The sequence below is a fragment of the Desmodus rotundus genome, chromosome 9 (assembly GCF_022682495.2).
Source record: "Desmodus rotundus isolate HL8 chromosome 9, HLdesRot8A.1, whole genome shotgun sequence".
NCBI classification, from domain to species: Eukaryota; Metazoa; Chordata; class Mammalia; order Chiroptera; family Phyllostomidae; genus Desmodus; species Desmodus rotundus.
The window spans coordinates 79,344,171-79,363,025 of NC_071395.1; the positions used below are offsets into that span (position 1 = coordinate 79,344,171).

General features: G+C 56.3%; 2 protein-coding genes across 7 annotated transcripts; both read right to left on the reverse strand.

Annotated features, from left to right (window-relative positions):
* Positions 1-1,693: 1,693 nt before the first annotated feature.
* TRAF4 (TNF receptor associated factor 4) lies at positions 1,694-7,789 on the reverse strand. Its single transcript, XM_024564779.3, has 7 exons — positions 7,513-7,789; positions 4,490-4,541; positions 3,794-3,898; positions 3,564-3,725; positions 3,313-3,474; positions 3,076-3,231; positions 1,694-2,819 (listed from the first exon to the last, which is right to left on the reverse strand). Exons 1-7 carry the CDS (start codon positions 7,653-7,655, stop codon positions 2,187-2,189), a joined length of 1,413 nt encoding a protein of 470 aa, XP_024420547.1. The 5' UTR covers positions 7,656-7,789; the 3' UTR covers positions 1,694-2,186.
* A 223-nt stretch (positions 7,790-8,012) lies between these two features.
* NEK8 (NIMA related kinase 8) lies at positions 8,013-18,192 on the reverse strand. Of its 6 annotated transcripts, none has more exons than XM_045198914.3 (16): positions 17,943-17,992; positions 14,957-15,143; positions 14,617-14,822; positions 14,145-14,377; positions 13,783-13,914; positions 12,868-13,076; positions 12,625-12,704; positions 12,360-12,541; positions 12,116-12,266; positions 11,622-11,698; positions 11,184-11,301; positions 10,391-10,541; positions 9,997-10,160; positions 9,733-9,891; positions 9,387-9,545; positions 8,013-9,007 (listed from the first exon to the last, which is right to left on the reverse strand). In XM_045198914.3, the coding sequence occupies exons 2-16, from the start codon at positions 14,983-14,985 to the stop codon at positions 8,979-8,981; spliced, it is 2,079 nt and encodes a 692-aa protein (XP_045054849.2). In that variant the 5' UTR covers positions 14,986-15,143; positions 17,943-17,992; the 3' UTR covers positions 8,013-8,978. The 6 variants fall into 6 exon arrangements, with proteins under 6 accessions (XP_045054849.2, XP_045054848.2, XP_045054847.2 ...); XM_045198913.2 differs by lacking the exon at positions 17,943-17,992 and adding an exon at positions 16,773-16,840 and having other exon boundaries at positions 14,972-15,143; XM_045198912.2 differs by lacking the exon at positions 17,943-17,992 and adding an exon at positions 16,773-16,840.
* Positions 18,193-18,855: the final 663 nt, after the last annotated feature.

An 18,855-nucleotide genomic window follows, 5' to 3' on the forward strand; every position in this document is an offset into this window, starting at 1 on the left:
GAATACTGTTGGAGTGGGAAGCACTCTCCCCTCGTGGGCATAGTTGTATCTGTGGGTTGCCCTCTTGTGAAGGGGCTTTCCCTCCTTCCCTACTCAATGCCAGCCCTGTGAAAGAAAGCCCTGTTACGTCTGTCAGAGGAGACCTGCAGTCAGCCCCAGGTCACAGAGGTAGTGTAGATGAGAGGTGAGAGTGCAACTCAAACTTGATTGCAAAACGTGGCCCGAGTTACACAAGGCAACCATGACCACCTGCAACAGCTGGGAGGTCCAGGCCTGGGTGTGCAGGTGACTGCAATACCCTATTGTTGCACACAGCTGTGGGAGGCACGCTCCTGGAATGCTGTGGTGGCGGTCTTGCCAGTAGAGAGAACTCAAGCTTGGTCCAGAGTGCCTGGCTTCTGTTGGAAAGTTGGTTCCACCTGTTGCCTGAAGCAAGCGTTTAATTGAAGGCATTTCTTCTGCTAGAGCCCATAGTTATCCCCTCCAGCTTCCAGGCATCCCTGTACCAAGATGGTTTATCTGGTAAAGGGGCTGTCTTTATCAGAAAGGCAGTCAGAGCCGGAGTCACCCCCTAGGTCAGTGAATTTGACTTTTTGAAGGCTAAGCTGGTTTCCCAGGCTGGCTGTGTAAGGCTGTCCTTTCCTGTCACTTTCTAATAAGGGCTCCTTTCACCTGAGCTCTATGTGGTGAAGGCAAGAAAGAATTACAGCCTTTGAACCTTCCCTTCACTCGATGTTTCCATTATAGGGCTGCTCAGGGCCAGCCAAGATTAAGGTACTTTATACTCATTGGTTCATCTTTACAACAAATCTAGGTGAACAGGTTACTCAAATTCTACCAGTGAGAGCAAAGATGCCCTACATGTACCTAAGTAATCTGTCAAAAAGGAAGCACAGCAAGGATCCAAACCGAAATCCAACTATTGGCAAAATTAAAAGGAGCTATACTACTAGGGATCACTACTAGGGATCGCTGGAGCTTAAAACCCAGGTCCTGCACCAAACCAGCTCAAAGCCCACTGAGGTCAATTCACTCCTCTGTTCCTACTTCATCAGTCAAGTGTGGATAATCACAGGCATCCATTGAGGCTTAATAGGAAAACCAAATGAGTATGGATGAGAAAACCCAATTGCCTCGTACACCTTGAAGGCCCCTTTGCTCAGCTCAGTCTCTGGATGTGGGCTGGACTTTGGAGTTAGGCTAACATTCATCAAGCACTTATTTTGTGCTGGGAACATGCTTTGTCCGATTAAATCTTGACTACAGCCTGCTAAGGTAGGCTCTTCTATTGTGATAAAAGCTATTTAACTTGACTGTTGCATTAAATGAAATAACTCAGGTAAAGTGCTTACAGTGTCTGCCACATGAAACTACTAAATAAGTGATAGCTATCACTAGACCAAGAAAGACTTGCCCAGGACAGAGGCACTCGTCTTTGGTGGACTGAGATTCCAACTTTGTAATATTCGGAACTTGCAGCTTCCCCGTCTAACCACCAGAGGGCAGCGCAGGCATCTCATCCAAACAAAGCCTGATGCACTTCCCTGTCGTCCACCAGAGGGCGACCCAGCGGGGCAGCTGGATCCTGGTGCCAGGATGGCTGCAGCCTATCTCGGACTGGTCCTTAGCGCTCACCGTTGGGCCCAGCCTTCCGGGACCCTAACCAACACAGATGAGTCAGACTGGAACCATATTAATAAATACAATTCAGGATTTATTAAAAATCACGGATCCCCTGCTGCGCCCTCCTGGCACTAAGTAAATAAATAACCAAAGAGGGTACAGCTGGGGAAAGGGGAAGAGAAATCAGATCTCAAGACAGATTCTTTACCCAATTCCCCCTTCACCCCTATGGCTCTTGGGACATAGCACCAGCAGGCACCTCAGTCCAGGTAGTGTGTGGCTGGCACCAAGGCATGTCTGCCCCGCCCAGGAGAGGAGACAGGTCCTAGGATCACTTGTTTCCAAGCCCTTGACGACCCCCAAGACCTGCTCGCCACAGGGGCCAGGGCTGAAGCACCAATAGGAGGCACCTGAGGGTGGTAAGGAAAGGGGGAGGGAGGATAGGGTAACAGAACCTAGGCTGCAGAAGCAGCTGAAAGAGGGTCCTGCCCTCTTCTCCAGGTTCAGCCAGTGCCTAACAGAGGTCACGTCCCACCCCCTTTCTCCCGTAGCCGTGTGTGTGCTCAGCTGAGGATCTTTCGGGGTAATTCAACTGAGGCACGGATGAAGACCGCATCATCCCGCACATAGTTTCGCTTGCGGATATCCTGGTGGGAGATGAACTTGGGGTAACCAAAGCCCAGAGAACTCTCATCCAGGGAGCCCCGCCAAGTGCCTGGTTTTTGAAAATTCTTCCAGTTTGGGTCAGGGTGAAAGGTCTCAGTGACATGCTGTGGCTTGGCCAGCCCAGGGTCACTCTGATCCAGCAAGGAGAAGGTGACACGGCGGGCAAAGGGCCACTCAAGGAGATTGTCAAAGGCACCCGGCAGCACACGGATGTAGAGCGAGAGATGTGTGCCCTCACCACTGCCATTGCCATTGAGGAACGCAGACACCTGCAGCTTGTAGCCATACTTATGTGTGTAGAAGGCCGGGCTAAAGCACTCAAGGTTGGGCTTGGCTTTGGCTTCCTGCAGCCGTCGCCCATAACTGCCAATCTTCCAGATGAGCACACCGTCACTGCCCACAGACAGCTCTTCCAGCTCTCTGCGCAGCTCCTGCAGCTCCTGCCGCTGCCGGTTCACCAGGGCACACATCATGGCCAGATGGGGCTTCACACTCTCCTCCACGTGTCTCGCCATTGCCAGCTTAGGGCACTGTTGGCAAAGCCCCAGGCCATGGGGGAAAGGAAGAGAGTTGTCAGTAGGGGCAGACCCAGAGCAGAGGGGAGGAGTGGGTACATAGGGTGGCAGGTATCCAGCTCTCGATAAAGAGGAGGCTGGCAGCAGGGGGAAAGACTGAAAGGTTCAGAGCTGCAGAGCAGGGACCACCAAGGGCTCAGGCCCCTGTGTCCATGTCTGAGGCTTCAAGGGCCAAGAAGGAGGCTGACAGAAAGGAGGAGGGGCATCTCACCCTGTGCTTGCAGCCGGAGTCTTTGAATGGACACAGCACCAAGGCAGTGCTACAGCTGTCCTTCAGATGGCCTGGCAGATCCTCCCGAGCCACGGTTCCCACACCACACTGGTTGGGGCAGGGCACAGGCAACCTTGGGCACTGGTACTGGTGGCTCTAGGGCCGCAGAGACAGTGGTCAGTCGTAGCCTGCCCCCCTGCTACCTACCCCGCAGGCCCAGCTCAGTACGGGCCTCACCTGGATGGTGTCGAAGACGAACTCCTTGGTGCAGTATGTGCAAGGCTGGGTGCGCTTGGGACACTCAGAGGTGGCATGCTGGCCTAGTAGCCGTCGCATCATGCGGGCACCACACTTGTTCTCACAGTACACACTCTCTTGGGGACACACGCCTTCGTGGCTCTGTGGAAAAGCCAGAGGGGCTGAGTCAAGGGGCCCCCGGGCCATTAGGTGCCCCACTCTTCCTCTACCCTCAGCCAAGCCCCACCCACCTCAAAGGCCTCCCCACTGAAGTCACAGCCACAAAACTCGCACTTGAGGCGCCGCTTGGGGCAGTCGTGCTGCAAGTGTGCGGGCAGGTCGCGGCGGCTCAGCTTGGTGGGGCAGCGATTGGGGCAGGGGACGACATTGAAGCTGCAGGTGTTCAGGTGGCCCTGGTGGGAAAGACTGTGGTTAGTGCCTGACAAGGGAAGGGGAGTCCCCACCCTCACCAGAGCCTCACCTGTAGGTGGCGAAGTGGCCCGCTCCAGCGGCAGCCCTCCTCGCTGTGGATGCAGCGGATGGGCAGGCTCAATACCTGTACCTCCAGCTCTGGGTCTGGGTAGATCTGGGGACGGGGGTGGGAGAAACTTGTCGGGGTCAGAGCCGGCTACATTCCCCACTTCCTCCGCTACCACTAGAGAGGCTAGCTCTACCTTAGAGCCAATAAAAACCTCTCCTGGGCTACAGTCCCCTCTGGGCCCAGGGATACAGGGCACAGCTGGCAGTATCTGCCCCACTGTTGGATCCCGGGGTCCCCAACATGTCTGCATGTGATACTCCCTTTGGAGTGGCAGCCAGTCAGCCTGCTTAGTCTCAGGCAGCCCCCAAACTATCTGCTTCCTTCCCTCTGGTAGAAGGGTCCTCGTCCTCAGCCATAGGTCTGGCCTGCCACCTGGAGGGGAGGGGAGCACTTCCTGTGGGCACAGAGCACCTCTGTGCACCCCCATAGGCTGGGCACAGTGCCTGTCCTCCAGGGCAAATATGGGCCTCATTTGCAAACTGGCCTGGTGGGAGGGAACAGGCCACTTCTGTGGGGGTGCATGATTCGGAAACACTAGGTTGACATTGGCCCTGAGCCTACTGGCTGCCAGTAGCTCCACCCTCCACCAAGGGCAAGAGCATGTACCTGGGCCTCTGCCTGGGTCAGTGGACTCACCTTGGCATAGTCCAGAGGAAGCTGGTCCTCAGGGCATTTGAAGACTCCTTCACTGTGAAAGGGGAGGGGACAGGGTCAAAGCTCCACACTAACTAGGGAGAACCTCAGGCTCCACCCCCTCAACCAGGGCCATCTCCTTCCCTCACCAGACCGGTTCCTAGCCAGCCCCACCTGAGAGGGCAGGCAGAGTCCTGAGGGTACCAGCTTCCCCAGGCCCCCAGATGAACCCAGCTCTTGTCCTGGGGAGGGGAATTCTGGGCCCAGTGGCAGCAGAGACAGCTGCCTCAGACAGCATTTGGCCAACAGGTGGCAGCTGGCACCCCTCCCCCCAGGATGGCAGCTGGACTGGGAAAGAACAGGCAGCCCAGCCATCCCCTCCTCCCAGTTTTCATTGGCTGGATGAAAAGCTGATGGCGTGGAGGGGGCAGGCAGGGTGAGCAGGGATGGCCTGAGATTAAGTGCCAAGGCTTCCCAACCCCCGTGAGAGTGCCCAGCCAAGAACCCTGGGCAAAGGTCAGCTAGGGGCCACCTTATCCCATCCCTTCCCTCCTTATGAGGGTGTGTCTCCTAAAGCAAAGAAGAGGAAAGAGTCACTCCAAGGCACTGTGTTTACTACACTCCCATCCAGTCCTCACCACCTGTCTCTGAGAAGGGGCTGAATATCCCTATTTTCTGGATGAAAGCGGACGCCACAGCTGAAGCGGCACCTGGATGTGTCTGTCTGATCCCACAGTGCAGGCAGGTTCTGCTATACCACACAGCACACAGAAGAGAGGCTAGGGCAAGGCGAACTGTCGAGGCAGGCACAGCCAACACTCCGCACAGCATACCTCTGAAGCCCACTGCCGCTGCCGCTGCCGCTGCCCTCCCTCTCCTCCACCCACCCCCACCAGGCAGTTAGCACTCAAGGAACCTGCTGGCATGCCTCCTTCTGCCTGCATGGCCTTGCTGACCCTAGCCAGGACGAGTCAAACATGCCTGCCGTGGCCTAGGCAGAGCAAGGGCTCACCCAGCAGGACTGAAGGCCCTCGGGCATGGCGTTTCTGAGTCAGTTATGTGGGAGGCAGGCAGGACTCAGGCAGAGGCAGAGGCCACACAGGGCCCTGTCAATAATGGCACTTCGCAGGACCTGGGCAGTTCATGCCCCAGATGCCCAAAGTATTTCTGGCACCTACCTTCTCTCCCGGACCCCACTATTACCATTGGCCATGCCAACAATGCAGAGAACAATACATGCCCAGGCACACCCATGCCCACGAGGCAACCAGCCTTCCTGGGCCAACTGGCAGGAGTGGGTTAAAAGGGGTGGGCTGTGGGGGAGGGGGGTCTGCTTGGTTGCTTCAGGAATGTGCTGACTACTGCTTTTGGAGACAAGGAGGGGACTGAGGCAAGTCCCCAGGCTTTGGGCAGATTAGCCTGGGCAGCTGGGGGGCCCCGCCAGGACAACCTTTCCTGCCAGTGCTGCGGACACCCTTCCTTGCACTGTATCGTGAGGCGGTGTGGTGCTGAGACGGTGTGGTGGTGAGGGGCTGAGCCCGTCCAACCGCCTCTTCCCTCCTCCCTCCAGTGGCCTCAGCAGCAAAATTCAGGCACTAGGGGAAAGGAGGAGGCAGGGGCAGAGACTGCTCCAGGCTGTGCAGTGGAGGCCCAGGCCCAGGGGGAAAGACAGGATGGGGGGAGGGGGCTGTGGGAGAGGAAAAGGGGATTTCCGGGAGAAGGAGGGGCAGAAGCAGCAGAGAGGGGCAGAGGAGGTGGACGGAAAGGGGCCTGGCAGCCCCCTCCTGGATCCTCCCCTGAGGCAGTGGGGGTGGGTCAGCTAAGTTGGGGGGGGTGCTCAGCTGGCCTCATCTGGAAACCAGAGGGCTGGGGAAGGGCACTGGAGAAGACAATGGGGCTGTGTGTCGGTAGGGGAGTATGTGTGTACACAGGAGGGAGGAGGGTGAGGGAAAAGGAGGAGGGGGCAGCCCAGCGGCGTGTGCAGGAGCATGTGTGAGGGCAGGAGCCGGCCCAGGCTTCGGGGGAACAGAAAACAAAGGGCCTGCTGAGATTTCCGCCAGCCTAGGAACTGCAGCGGACAGCCAGAGGGAAGGAAAGAGGGGGGAAGGAAGGAAGGAGGGAGGGAAGGAGGGAGGGAGGGAGGGAGGGAGGGTGCACTCAAGGCAGGAACCCCAGAGATGCTCTCCTGGCGACACCCTTCAGCAAACGGCATCCTGACACATGGCAGTGGCTGACTCGGCTTCCCCTGGTGATCTTGGGACACAACCTCCCCACACCTGGCCTGAGCAGCTACCAGCGCGGACAGACGATCCAAGGCCACAGGGCACCCAGAACCCACCCTCCCTAACATCTATAGACAATCCAAGGCACTCAAGACCCCCAGGGGGTCAGAAGGGACACCCAAAAGCTTCCTCTTTAGGGGAGATAAACATCACAGTCCTCCCTCTATTGTGCGACCACAGCAGCGGGGACTCAAATCCCAGATAAGCCTTTAAGAAACTGTGTGACCACCGCAAGTCGGCAAGTCGTAGCCTTTCTTTGAATCTTTCTGTGAAATGGGAGAACAATAGCTGCCATTCTTGTAATGTGCGAAGAATCAAAAGAGATTAGTTAAATGGGTGAAAACTCCGGAGGTTTAAGGAGCAATGCTGGAGGGAGGGTTTGTCCTTCTCTTCCTGGGAGGATTCAAAGTTCAAGGATGAGGCCGCTGTGGCTCCCAGGTGAGGGGGAAGGGCCGGCTACCGGTCAGAAAGGGCGTTTTTTTCCCACCACCAATCTGCAGAGAGGCGCTGAATTCTTCAGACCTGGCGCGGGAGCCCATGGCACCCAGAACCCTACGGATTAGTAGTGTTGGGGTTTTCCTTCGGGGCCTGACGTCATCGCCGCCCCGTGATGTCACTGTGGGAGCCCCTTAGGTCACCGGGGCCAGATGCAGACAAAGGCCCGGTGTGCCTCCGGCTTGGGCCCCTCCCCATGCGGAGTGCCCCGCACCCGAACCCGCCATCCCCGCTACCCCGGGCCCGCACCTGAGGAACTCCTGCAGGCAGGTGTCGCAGAAACGGTGGCCGCAGGTAGAAACCTGCACGGGCTCGCGCATAGGCTTCCCGCACAGCGGGCACAGCAATCGTCGCTTGGGCTTCTCCAGGAACTTGTAGTCGAAGCCGGGCATGGCGAGCGGGCGGGCACGGGCGAGCGGGGCCGGGCACGCGGCGGCCCCACAGCCCGCGCCTCGCTCGGGCCGCACTCCCGGCTCCGGGCGGCACCGAATGTTGGCGGAGGCCGGCCGCTCAGCCCGCCCGCCCGCAGGCCGGAAGAGGGGGCGGAACCGCGCCCGCTGGGTCCTAGCGCCAGTGCCAGCCGTGCCTCCCTCCCACCCGCGAGGTCGCGGCTCGAGGTCGGCACTTGGCCGGGCTTGCTCCCTCCCTGAAGCAGGGGCTCCTCTTTCCCCTTGGGAAGGGAGACTGTGGCTCCGCTTCTTCCCAGAGCCGTGAAGGGAGTGGGGGGTCCCAGGGGACCGGCTACGCAGCACTACAAAGGTTCACTTCTCTTGGGTGTACAGCTCACTCACTCTCGCTCTCGGGGGCCACGTGTCGCCCAGGAGCCCAGAACTCCAGCTTCCAGGTGCTAGGCAGCCAAAGCCTGGCAACCAGATCTTGGAAGCTCAGCTGGGGAGGGGAGGCAGGGCTGGGCGCTGGGCCAGAGGAAACTTGGCCCCAGCCTTAGGCTGCGCCCACATTCTTTCCTTGACCATGGCCCTGCAGTTGAGTTGGGGGACCCAGCCCAACTCTAGGGTTTTGGGCAGCCACTCCCGCTCGTGAAGAGACCACACTCTAGGCAGGCAGCTGATGTTTTTATTGGCACTACTTCCCAGGCATCTGAAACTGGTCTGCTCCAGCCAGTTACCCTTTCCCCCAACCTGTTTTGGAGGAATGGCAAGGGTTGAGGGGCAACCTTCAGCAGGGATGCCAGGTGACATGTAGTTGACGTAAGCTCCCTAGGACCTCCCTGCCCCAGGCAATGCACAGGCGAGGCCGCTGGAATGGCCAGTCCAGGCAGGCTCTGCCTGTCCTGCTCCAAAGCACTGAGCTGCAGTCCCAGTGGGCACCAGGGATGCATTTTCTACCAGGGCTAGGGGAAGGGGCAGGGTCTGGGTAGAGGCAATCCATCTCCAGCCTTTTTCTGCCAAGGCCTTGAAGACCACCCTGTTTCCAAAGGTTAGGTCTGGCTTCCAACTCTGGGCAAGCTGGACCCTGTGGGCACTGACTTAAGAGAAGAAGAGGTGGGGAGGAAAAACTGAGGTGTTGGGGAGTAGGGTGCGTTGAGTTTTACACATTCAGGGCCAAAAGCAGCTCAGAAGCTTCACTAGTTCTTGTACCCCATTGGACACAATCCAGGGGCCATGGGCGGGGACAATCGTGCCTCAGGCACCTGTACTTTTCAAGAGCATTTAGAGAAGCAATAGCAGGGCGGTGCAGAGGTGTGTCCAGCCGCCTCACGGGGGGACAGGCTCATCTGTGATGGCTAGAGAGGACAAAAGAGAAACCTCTGCAGCCCCCCAGAGGGCAGAGCCTCCAACAAGCATCACCCACCTGGGCTCCCCCTTCCACACCAGGCCCTGGACTCTGCCACACCCGAAACAGGTTTAAGCTAAACTGGACTAGGGGCAGGAGGAGAAAAATGCATTTGGGCCCTGGGAGCAGTGAAGGCAGCCCTTTAATGAGGCCCCAAAGTGCCCACCCCAGGCAGGAAGCTCAGTTTTACCCCACAGCTTCTGCTTTCATTCATTTGAGGACTAAAGATGCTTTTAGTGATTTGGGCTGTGACCACTGGGGATGGGAGTGTGGGCAGGAGCCAGCTGGGTTAACCCCATGTGGATGAGGTGGGAAAACTTATAACTCACGGCGGACAGCCAGAAGAGTGTTTCCATGGCAACAGGACACAGAAGTCACTGTGTAGGGGTGTGTCTCATCCAGCTGCACTGGACGAGGGAGTCCAGCATCTTCATCCTTCCTTCCCAGTCGACCTCGAGCCCCTTTGCCCCAAGAATATACTTCACCTTCTGCCAAAGAAAGTCCCAAAGAGGGAAAAAGTTAAAGGACACAGCTTAGTGAGCAGCAGTTCTCCCAGTTTGCTGTACTGGTCCCAAGATGAGGTTGCTGAGTTCGGCAGACCCGAGCATGATACCCCCCGCATTGCCCATGGGCCTGCCCATACCCCTATCTGCCCCCATTGGGCCCACTAATCACCTGCTCCAATAGCTACAGTGAATGCATCCCCACAGGCCACCATAGCTATCTTGATGCCCTGGAGGCCTTGGACTTGACAAGGTGCCCGGCTGACCCGGCGAGCATTGGTACCTAACTGCCCATGCTGATTGCTGCCGAAAGTATAGCAGTCACCAGAGGCTGTAAGGGAGGACAGAGGAAAGGAAGAAAAGGGGTGCCTCAACTGAGGTCCCAGAGGCCAGCAGAGTCCCCCTCCTGCCTCCTTGTTCAGGTCCTCCTGCTCACCTGTCACAGCAGCTGAATGAGCAGTGCCCAGGTCCACACTCAGCAGGGGCTCCTGGTCCAGGGGTGCAGAACCTAGTGGCATGAAGCTCAGGGCCTCCTCCACCTGTTGGTGGGGGCTAGGCTCCTCCCCCATGGACAGGTGGTCCAGGCCCAGCTTGTTGAATCTGAGGGCAGAGCCAGAAGCCAAGCCCACATGACTGTATAGACTGTCCTACCTCCACCTATTGGGCAGGAGTGGATGCACCAAGCGACAGATCCCACCCTGAGCTGAACCAACAGCACTCTCAGTCCTCCACAGTTCTAATCCCTGGTGGCGGGTAGGCAATGACAGATGGAGCATTAGCAGCCAAGGGTGTCGAGGGGACAGTCAAGTCATCCTGGGGCACCTGCTTACCTGTTGCTCCCACACGCCAGGACTCGGCCAGGCACAGTGAGGATCACGGAGGAGTCAATGCCACAAATGACCCGCTGGGCCTCCTGTCCTGGTGGCACGAGCACCTGCTGAGGGCAGCTGTGGGACTCCCTGGTGCCTAGTCCCAGCCGGCCTATAAGGAGAAGCCCGGGTGGGGCTAGTTTGAGCTTCAGGGTTGGTGACGCCAAGATGAGGACTCCCGGGGAGGCAGTAACAGCGTGGGCTGTCCCCTCGGCCTGAAATGCCCATCCCTGGCTCTCTGTGGTCAAAATCCTCCTCCTCCTTTAAGGCCCTGTCCAGGTGCCACCACTGCTCCTCCAGGTGGAGTCCCTTGCCATTCCTTGAGTTCCCCCACCTCTGGACCTTGGGTGGGGCCCTGATGCTCTCTGTCCTCCGTCATGATGATGTGTCATTCTCCCCCCATCAGAGTCCTCCAAGAGGACAGGAACCGCATCTAAGTCATCTGTAGTTCAACGCCCAGACTGATGCCTGGCCCAGAGAGGGCCGCGGTGAAAACTGCAGGTGGATGAGCTCTCCCTCAGAAGTGTCTGAAGGAAGTGCCGTCTTAATCATCTTGTCTCAGCGCCCGGCACAAGGGAGGGCACGCAGTGGGTGTGTAATAAAGGTTTGCCGAGTGAATAAATGAATGGAATTGGAGAGAAAAGAGGGAGGCGAAAACAGGCCATAGGGTGGAAGGTGGGTGCAAAGAGGAACACAGCATAGCCAGGGGGTGCTATGAGATGGAGCTAGAGGCGGGAACAGGTAGAGAGCTTACCACCATCTCCGCGGCCCCAGGCAAATAACTCTCGCTCAGTGGACAGAGCCAGCACATGAGACGCCCCACAGGCCACCTGCACCATCTCATAGCCCAGCAGGGCCTCCACAATGGTGGGCTAGAGTAAGAGAGGAAACTGTGGGCAAGGGACCTGGGCACAACATCCCCTGTAGGGGCAAAGTCGGAAACTGCAAATTTCCATGAGATGGCTGCTTCTTTAATCTCCCCCGCACCCCCCCCAACTACCTCTGCAACCACTGGGGGAAGCCTGGTCTTTCTGTACTTCCCCTAATGCTGCCCAGAACAGGTGCAGCCTGGGAGCTGGAGGGACCTGTGGTTGCTGAAGATTCCCCTGCCCCCAACCTGGGTGTCAGCTCTCAGACAGGCTCCTTGCCATCTCCCCCACTTCCTCCTCCTCAAGGTACACGCAGCACCCACCTGGCTGATGTCATTGAGGCTGCCATGGCCTAGGCACCCATTGCTGCCACTGCCAAAAGTCATGATGATACCTCGGTCTTGGGAGGGGCAGTTGGGCAAAGGGAAGGGAGAGAGATTAGGCTGTTTTTCCAAAGAGACCAGTCCAACCTTGGGTTGGGGAAGCAAGAGAAAGTTAGTTGGAGGCTAAGGCTGGAAGAATGATAAGGACAGGGGTCTCTTTTCTCAAGTGTGTGACGTTAGATAAGTGACTTAGCCTCTGAGCCTTAGTTTCCAGGCCTGTCAAATGGGATACTGTAACTACCACGCCAGGCCTATTGTGAAGGGTAAAAGAGGTAGTGTAAGTAAACACCTGGTGCTTAATAACTAGTAGATAGAAGCATTATTAATTGAGCAGTTTGTAAATGACAGGCAAAGAGGGAAGGTGCTCTGGGGGGCCTTCTGATAGCAGGGGTCCCCACGGCAGGGGGTGGGGGTCGTCTGTGAACTCCACGAACCAGTCAGGCAGGCTGTGAAGAGGTCCCCGCAGGCCACGTGCTTGATGGTCACACCTGACTGGCCCTCCAGGAAACGTGAGATGAACTGGGGCTGCTGCTGCTCCACTGCCCCCGGAAGGAGGGCGCCCCCTCCCGCACCTAGGGGCGGGGCCTGCAGAGGAGGCAGGGGAGGGCATGGAGCCTGAGCACCCCCTTTCTTATGGCACACCCTCGGCATACTCTAGGCCCACCCCAGCCTGCTCACCTCCCACAGGATGAGGCGCCCAGAGCGTGTGACGCCGGCCTTCTGAGTGCGCCCGGCAGCCACCTGGACAACCTCCGTGTTGAGCATTGGCAGCCGCAGAGGAGCGCTGAGCCCCCCGCCCCACGTGTAAACGGACGACAGCGGTGGCGGGATGGCTGGCCGAGCAGGTCCCCGGGGGATGCCTGTGGGAGCAGCTCATCAGGCCTATTACACTGGTGGGAATGGCAGGGTGTCCAAGGGGACCCGGAAAGTCAGCTGGACTTACCCCTGCAGCGGGCACTGGTGGTCCTGCTCCCTGTGCTGCCTGGGACCAGGGGTGGCCCAGCGGCCAGGGACTTCTCTGCCCTGTGGGACAGATGGGGGCCTTAGGACACTGACCAACCCTCCCTGGTATTCCCACACACAGGAGTGGAGGACTTGTCCTGAGGGCCCCTATGCCCCAGTCTTCTGTGCTCCCCCTGGGGGGCCCCTGCTGCCCAGGGCTCCCTCCCCCACTCCCCGCACAGGCCTCCGCGTGCGGACACTGCCCACGTCCGTGTGGAGGTTGAGGAGGGCGCGGATGCAGACAGGCTGCGCCATGATGTGGCTGAGCGGTGGCCGCTGCGCCGGCTCCAGGCTGAGCAGACTCAGGACGAGCTGGCGTAGCTCCGGGCTGTACCGGTCAGAGATCGGTGCAAAGGTGCCGCTCATAATCTTCAGCACCAGCGCTGGCAGGTTCTGTGAAGGCAGAAGTTGTGGGGCTGGCCAGAGCCTCAGGCCAGGCTCGTAGGTGGCTCCAGCCCCAGCCCCTCGTCCGAAGGATGGCCACAGCCCTGTGCTCAGGAGCCTTCAGTCTGGTGAAGGGACTCCCGAAATAAGGGATTAGGGGACCCAAACCCTGCTTTCAAGAACCTCTCATAGGGGAGCTATGTCCTCGGAAACCCCAGATTGTTGGGAAAAGTTAAGTCTTGACTTTAGTAGGGTCACTAAGCTGATGGGGGAGCCCCGCCTTCAGCAGCCCTCAGTTTAATCCTCACCTGAGGACACGCTCACTGATTTGAGAGAACGAGAGAAACATCTGTGTGAGAGAGAAACGTGGATTGGCTGCCTCCTGTATGCACCCTGACCAGGTATCAAACCACAACCTAGGTGTGTGCCCTGACCAGGGATCAAACCTGAAACCTTTTGGTGCACAGGATGATGCTCCAACCCACTGAGCCACTGGGCCAGGGCAAGAGCCCTCAGGTTAAAGGGGGGACCCCAGCCCTACCCTCAGGAATCCATAGTCTGAAGGAAGCCACAGCCCTGCCCTGGTGTAATCCACCAGCCCGATGAGGGAGACATGACTCAGACACAGAAGAATCACAGAAGCAGTTGGAGCCTGGGACTTCAGAGGGAGGGAGATAGAGATTTCCGGGCTGTCCCCCTGGGGTTGCTTACTCACCGCAGCCTCAAAGGCCCTCTTGAGGCTGGCCAGCTCATAGAGGACACAGCCCAGGGCCCAGATGTCGCTCTTCTGGTTGTAGGGCTTGCCCTCACACAGTTCAGGGGAGATGTAGCATGGAGTGCCCACCACCTGCAGGAAGGAAGATAAAATTACAGCCCAGGGAGGGAAGACCAAGAGCTCTGCCCACAGAGCCGCTTTGAGACAGTTTCTCCCCCAAGCAGGCCAAAATGCTTCCTCCTGACGGACAACCCAGCCAGGGGCTAAAGAGCCAAAATCTTGGGGTGGGAGATAAGGTTACAGAGTGGGCCTTGGCCCTCAAAACCTCCAGCACCCGTGAGGTCCCCTCCATGCCCAGGTACCGTGTAGGCCTTGCTTTTGCTGCTAAGGATCTTGGAGATGCCGAAGTCACCAATCTTGACAACCATGCGATGCTTGTCAAGAAGGATGTTCTGGGTCTTGAGGTCCCGGTGCAAGATGAGGTGGGTGTGCACGTGATGTAGTGCAAGCAGGATCTGCACAAAGAAGTGCATGATGGTCTCCTCCTCCAGCAGGGAATTACAGCGCTTTTGGATGAACTCAGCCAGGGTGCCGCCTGCAGCCACAAGGGACTAGTCAAGATCCAATCTTTTCCAGGCCTGAGACTTTCCTTTTATGAAATTAAACACCCAGACAGAGGAAGGGCCTCCCAGCATCACGTGACTGGGGTCAGAATTCTCTACCTCTGACCCTCAGCCAAGCCTATTCTAAGGAGGGAAGCTGGCTAATCTGTGTCTGTCTGTCCCAGAGGTGAGAGGCCCTTGGAGCCAGGCCAGTGCAAGGAGGCTGGCCCACCTGGTGCATATTCCATGGCAATCATGAGGGCCTTGTCCTCCAGGAAGTTCTCGTAGTACTCAATGACATTGGGGTGGTTGAGCAGCTTAAGGACCTGACACTCATTTTGGGCCGCCTGCCGCTCTTCCTTGGTCATCTGCTCCACTGGGATCTGCTTGATGATCACCAACTTCTGGTCCGCCTTGCGCAGGCACAGGTGCACAATCCTGAGGATACAGTACAGCAGTGGGTGCCAGCTGGCCTCCAGCCACATATCAGGCTGGGAAGACCTGGTGGCTGGATAGTGACTGAGGGCATCTAAGTGCACAGAACACTGAGTTTAGGAATGGGGAGCACTAACCACAAACTCTGAGACCTTGGGCAAGTCATTTAGCTTATCTGAGACTCAGTTTCACCACAGGCCCAATGCGGCAAAATTAGTCTTCATCTCTTTAAGTTTCCACAGACGCTGAAGTTAACTGTCTGGGTTCAAATCCTGGCTCCTCCTCCTACTAATTATCTGGTCTTGGATTATGTGACATCATCATCTGGAAAACAGAATTGACCTCACAGGGTTGTTGAGGTGATCAAATAAGGAAATACATATAAGGCATTTAGCACAGTGCCTGGCACATCGAAAATGCTCAGTGAGTGGAAGCCATTCATATTATTTCTCTTTCAAGTCTATGGTCAGTGTCCACAAAAGCAGGGTTCTTGCCCTGACCAATGTGGTTCGGTTCGTTAGGCGTCCTCCCGCAAGGCGAAGGTTGCCAGTTCGATTCTGTGTTGGGGCACACGCCTGCGGTGTGGGTTTGTCCCCCATCAGAGCACACATGAGAGGCAAATGATCCATGTTTCTGTTTCTCCCTCCCTTCCCCTCTCTCTAAAAATAAATAAACACAACCTTTTTTTTTTTTTAAAGCAGGGTTCTTGCTCTTTCTTGTTCACCACTATATCCCCAGTGTATAATATAGTACATATCTCAGCACATAGCGGGAGCCCAGTGTCTGCTGAATGACTGGACTATAAGATGGTCATCTAAATATCAACTTTGTATTTCCAGCTCTGACCCCTCCTCTGAGCCCGGCTCACATATCCAACTATCTACTCTGCATCTCTACCTGAATGTTTCACAAGCATCTTAAATTTTAACAAATTCAAAAAACTCTTGATTCCTGTCCCCAAAACCTTTCCTTCTTCAGTCTCTTCCATATCAAAAAATATTACCACCATTAACCAGTTATTAAAGTCAGACACCTAAAAACCATGCCAGAACCCTTCCTCCATTTCACACTAACACATCAGTAAATCCTGTCTCTACCTCCAAAACATTGTGAACCCATCTGTTTCCCTTTGGTATAACTCTTGGCAAAGCCATCATTTCTTACCTAAAAGACTGTGCTAGCCTTCAAAATGTCACCCTCAAATCTAAATTCCACACAGCAGCCGGAGTGATATTTTTAAAATGCAAATCATATCAAGAACATAGCCTCTGGTTAAACCTCTTCCCTTTACACTGCAAATAAATTTAACATCTTTTACCTGAGCCTAAGGCTAGATTCTGGCCCCGTCCCCACATTTTATAGCATTCTTTCCCTTGAACACTATATTCCAACTACACCAGACTTTTTCTCAGTTCCTTGAATACTTTGAATTTCTTCCCATGTGAAGAAGACCTGAAAAGTTCTGCCTTCACCTTCAGACTGGTACTCATTCCTCAAGCCTTGACTTTAAACTTCACCTCTCAGAGAAATTTTCTTGATCACCCCCCAAAAAATACTTCTCTGGCGTTATACCGTGTTTTCGCAGCTTGTTAATAACTGCTTTAACAATGTCTTGTATATTGTACATTTTTCCTATAGTCTGTAAACTGAGGGGGAAAAGATTACGCCTGTTCTTAAGTGTATTCCCATCGCCAAGAGCCTCAATATATGTTGAATGAATGAGTCCGTCGTCTAACACCAGAACTCTGCGGGGGCGCAAAGGCTTGTAGAAGGCGTGACCTCCTTAGAAGCTGAGTCTCGCAGTAGGGACCTGGACCGGAAGCTTGGGCGGGGCTTCCCAGAGTGGGAGCTCACGCCTCGGGGCGGGGCTAACCGGGCAGCGATTTCGCGGACGGAGTTGGGGTTTACTTTCCCTCTCCCTGAGTAATATCCTCCCCCAGAGCCCTGGCTCACCCGAAGGCACCTCTCCCCACCACTCGGATCCGCTCGTACTTCTCCATCTCATTTCTCATTCACTTTTCCGGAACCCCCTACACCCAGACGCAGCGCGTGCGCGAACCCGCCCACTCTAGAGCCACGCCCCCTACACTGCAATGTAATTGCTGGGAGTTGCAAGTGCAATTAGGTGTCAGTTTCGCCTCTCATCTCTCTGCGATTTTTCACCGTTCTTGCAACCCGGTTCAGCGGGGTTGCTTTTCCAGGGTCCAAGGGAGGGCGGGGCGATATGCCATTTCTTGGCGCGCTTCGCAATGGCCTGTATTGTACCTTCCCCACACTCAGGGCCTCATCCGCCCCTCGCAGAGCTTCCTAAAGCGAGAGGTGCCCTGCGCAGGTCAAGTGAGGGTGAGAAGCGAGGACCAACCTCTCTCTGCCCCCGACTTTGCCCACTAGTGACTGTTTGGAAAAGAGCAAATTCTCATTGGCACAAACTCTACCAAAACTGAAAAGAGCGTCGCTCTCGGTCTATGGGGCAGGCAGCCCGGTTAGTTTCGTGTTTGCCTAGGGAGGGACTAGCGAAACCCCGACACGTGTAAGTTGATTCACCTACGGAGGATGTGACATGGTTTCCAGGCTGTCCCGACTAGTGAACACCGCGCTCCTCAGCACTCTCAGCCCCCAGCTGCACAGACACAATGCTGCCACAGGGTAACCTGCCTTCCACGGTCAGCGAGGGAGAACCTCCGCAAGGGAAAATGGGAGTGAAGTGGACCACTATCTTAAAGCGTCAGGAAAAAGAGGAAAGACAGCCGTTTGGCCCATAGGTTCTAAGCTTCTGCCCAGAGGTTAGTACGATTGTTTAGGGTCTTGACCAGAAGTGAGTTTAATTACAGGTGTCTCCCTGGCACCTCGTGCTCTGCACAAGTCAATAAAAGCTCAGTTAAGGAGCAAGAGGATGGTGATTAGCTAAGGGATAGCGTCCCTATTTACGAATGGATAAGGAAGGAATGGGGTGTTTATCTTCTGCTCTCATCACATCCCTCAAAAGGGTGCCCAAACCTGCCCACGTGGAAGGACCACTAGAAGAGCCCCAGGAGGGCCCCTTGCGGGCTCAGGCCGGTGTTGGCCGGCAGACAAAGCTGCCCAGGGGAGCGGGAGCAAGCACAAAGGGTGAAATCTGCTCACCTGGGACACTCGTGCTCTCACCTAGAAACCGAGAGGGACTTGGTTGACCCAGGAGCCCCACAGGGGTTAATGTGTAACCTTGGAGCCACCGGAGGAAGCAAAGCAAACATCCAAACCTGTGGGCCCCTGGGTCTTTGACGCATCAGGTTTCTGGCTTTTCCTCCCTCTCGCAGCACTTGTTCCCTCGCCCCCAACTACAACCCTACAACTTTCCTAACCTCGCCTACCGCCCCTTTCTCGCCCCCTGCTTCCGACTGGCTTTTAGCCGCTCCTCTGTTCCCTAGAGTCTGGCTGGCTAACCCTCCCCTTAAAGTACCACCTCATTTCTCCGGAGGCGGGCCGGGGGTGCTGTGGTGTGGGGTGGGGTGTTGGTAATCCTACGCCATGGTGAGTACAGACTGACACCTAGTGGCCACAAGCTGCAAGTGCTCCAGGCCTCTGGCCTGCAGAGTGAGGGTCACCCTAGCAAAATTGGCCGTCTTCCCCACTCCAGCCTCCAGGGAGCTGGGAGAAGAGAGCTGGCACTCTTTGAAGGCAGATTGGTACAGTCGCTTGGCCCCAAGACCCCAAAAACGGGCTGGGAAGAGGGGTGGTGATGGGTTAATAAACTGTTTCTAGGCACCGACTCTAAGCGGGGCGCTGTAGAGGTAGGTAAACACGTCTGTCTCTAGCCTGAAAAAGCTAGTGATCCAGTGAAAGAACAGGGACTGGGCAGAGATTGTAGACCAAGGTGGGACTCCGACCCATCCCCAAGTCCCGGGTTTAAAAGTCGTGGGTGTGTCAAGAAAGGAGTTGAGGGTGGAGAGAATGCTCGCAATACCCGCTCAGGCCGGGAGCCGGTGGCCGGGGGAAAGCGAGGACGCGGGATAACGAAGCCAAGAGAGCGAGTCGGCAATTGGGAGGCGCCAGCGAG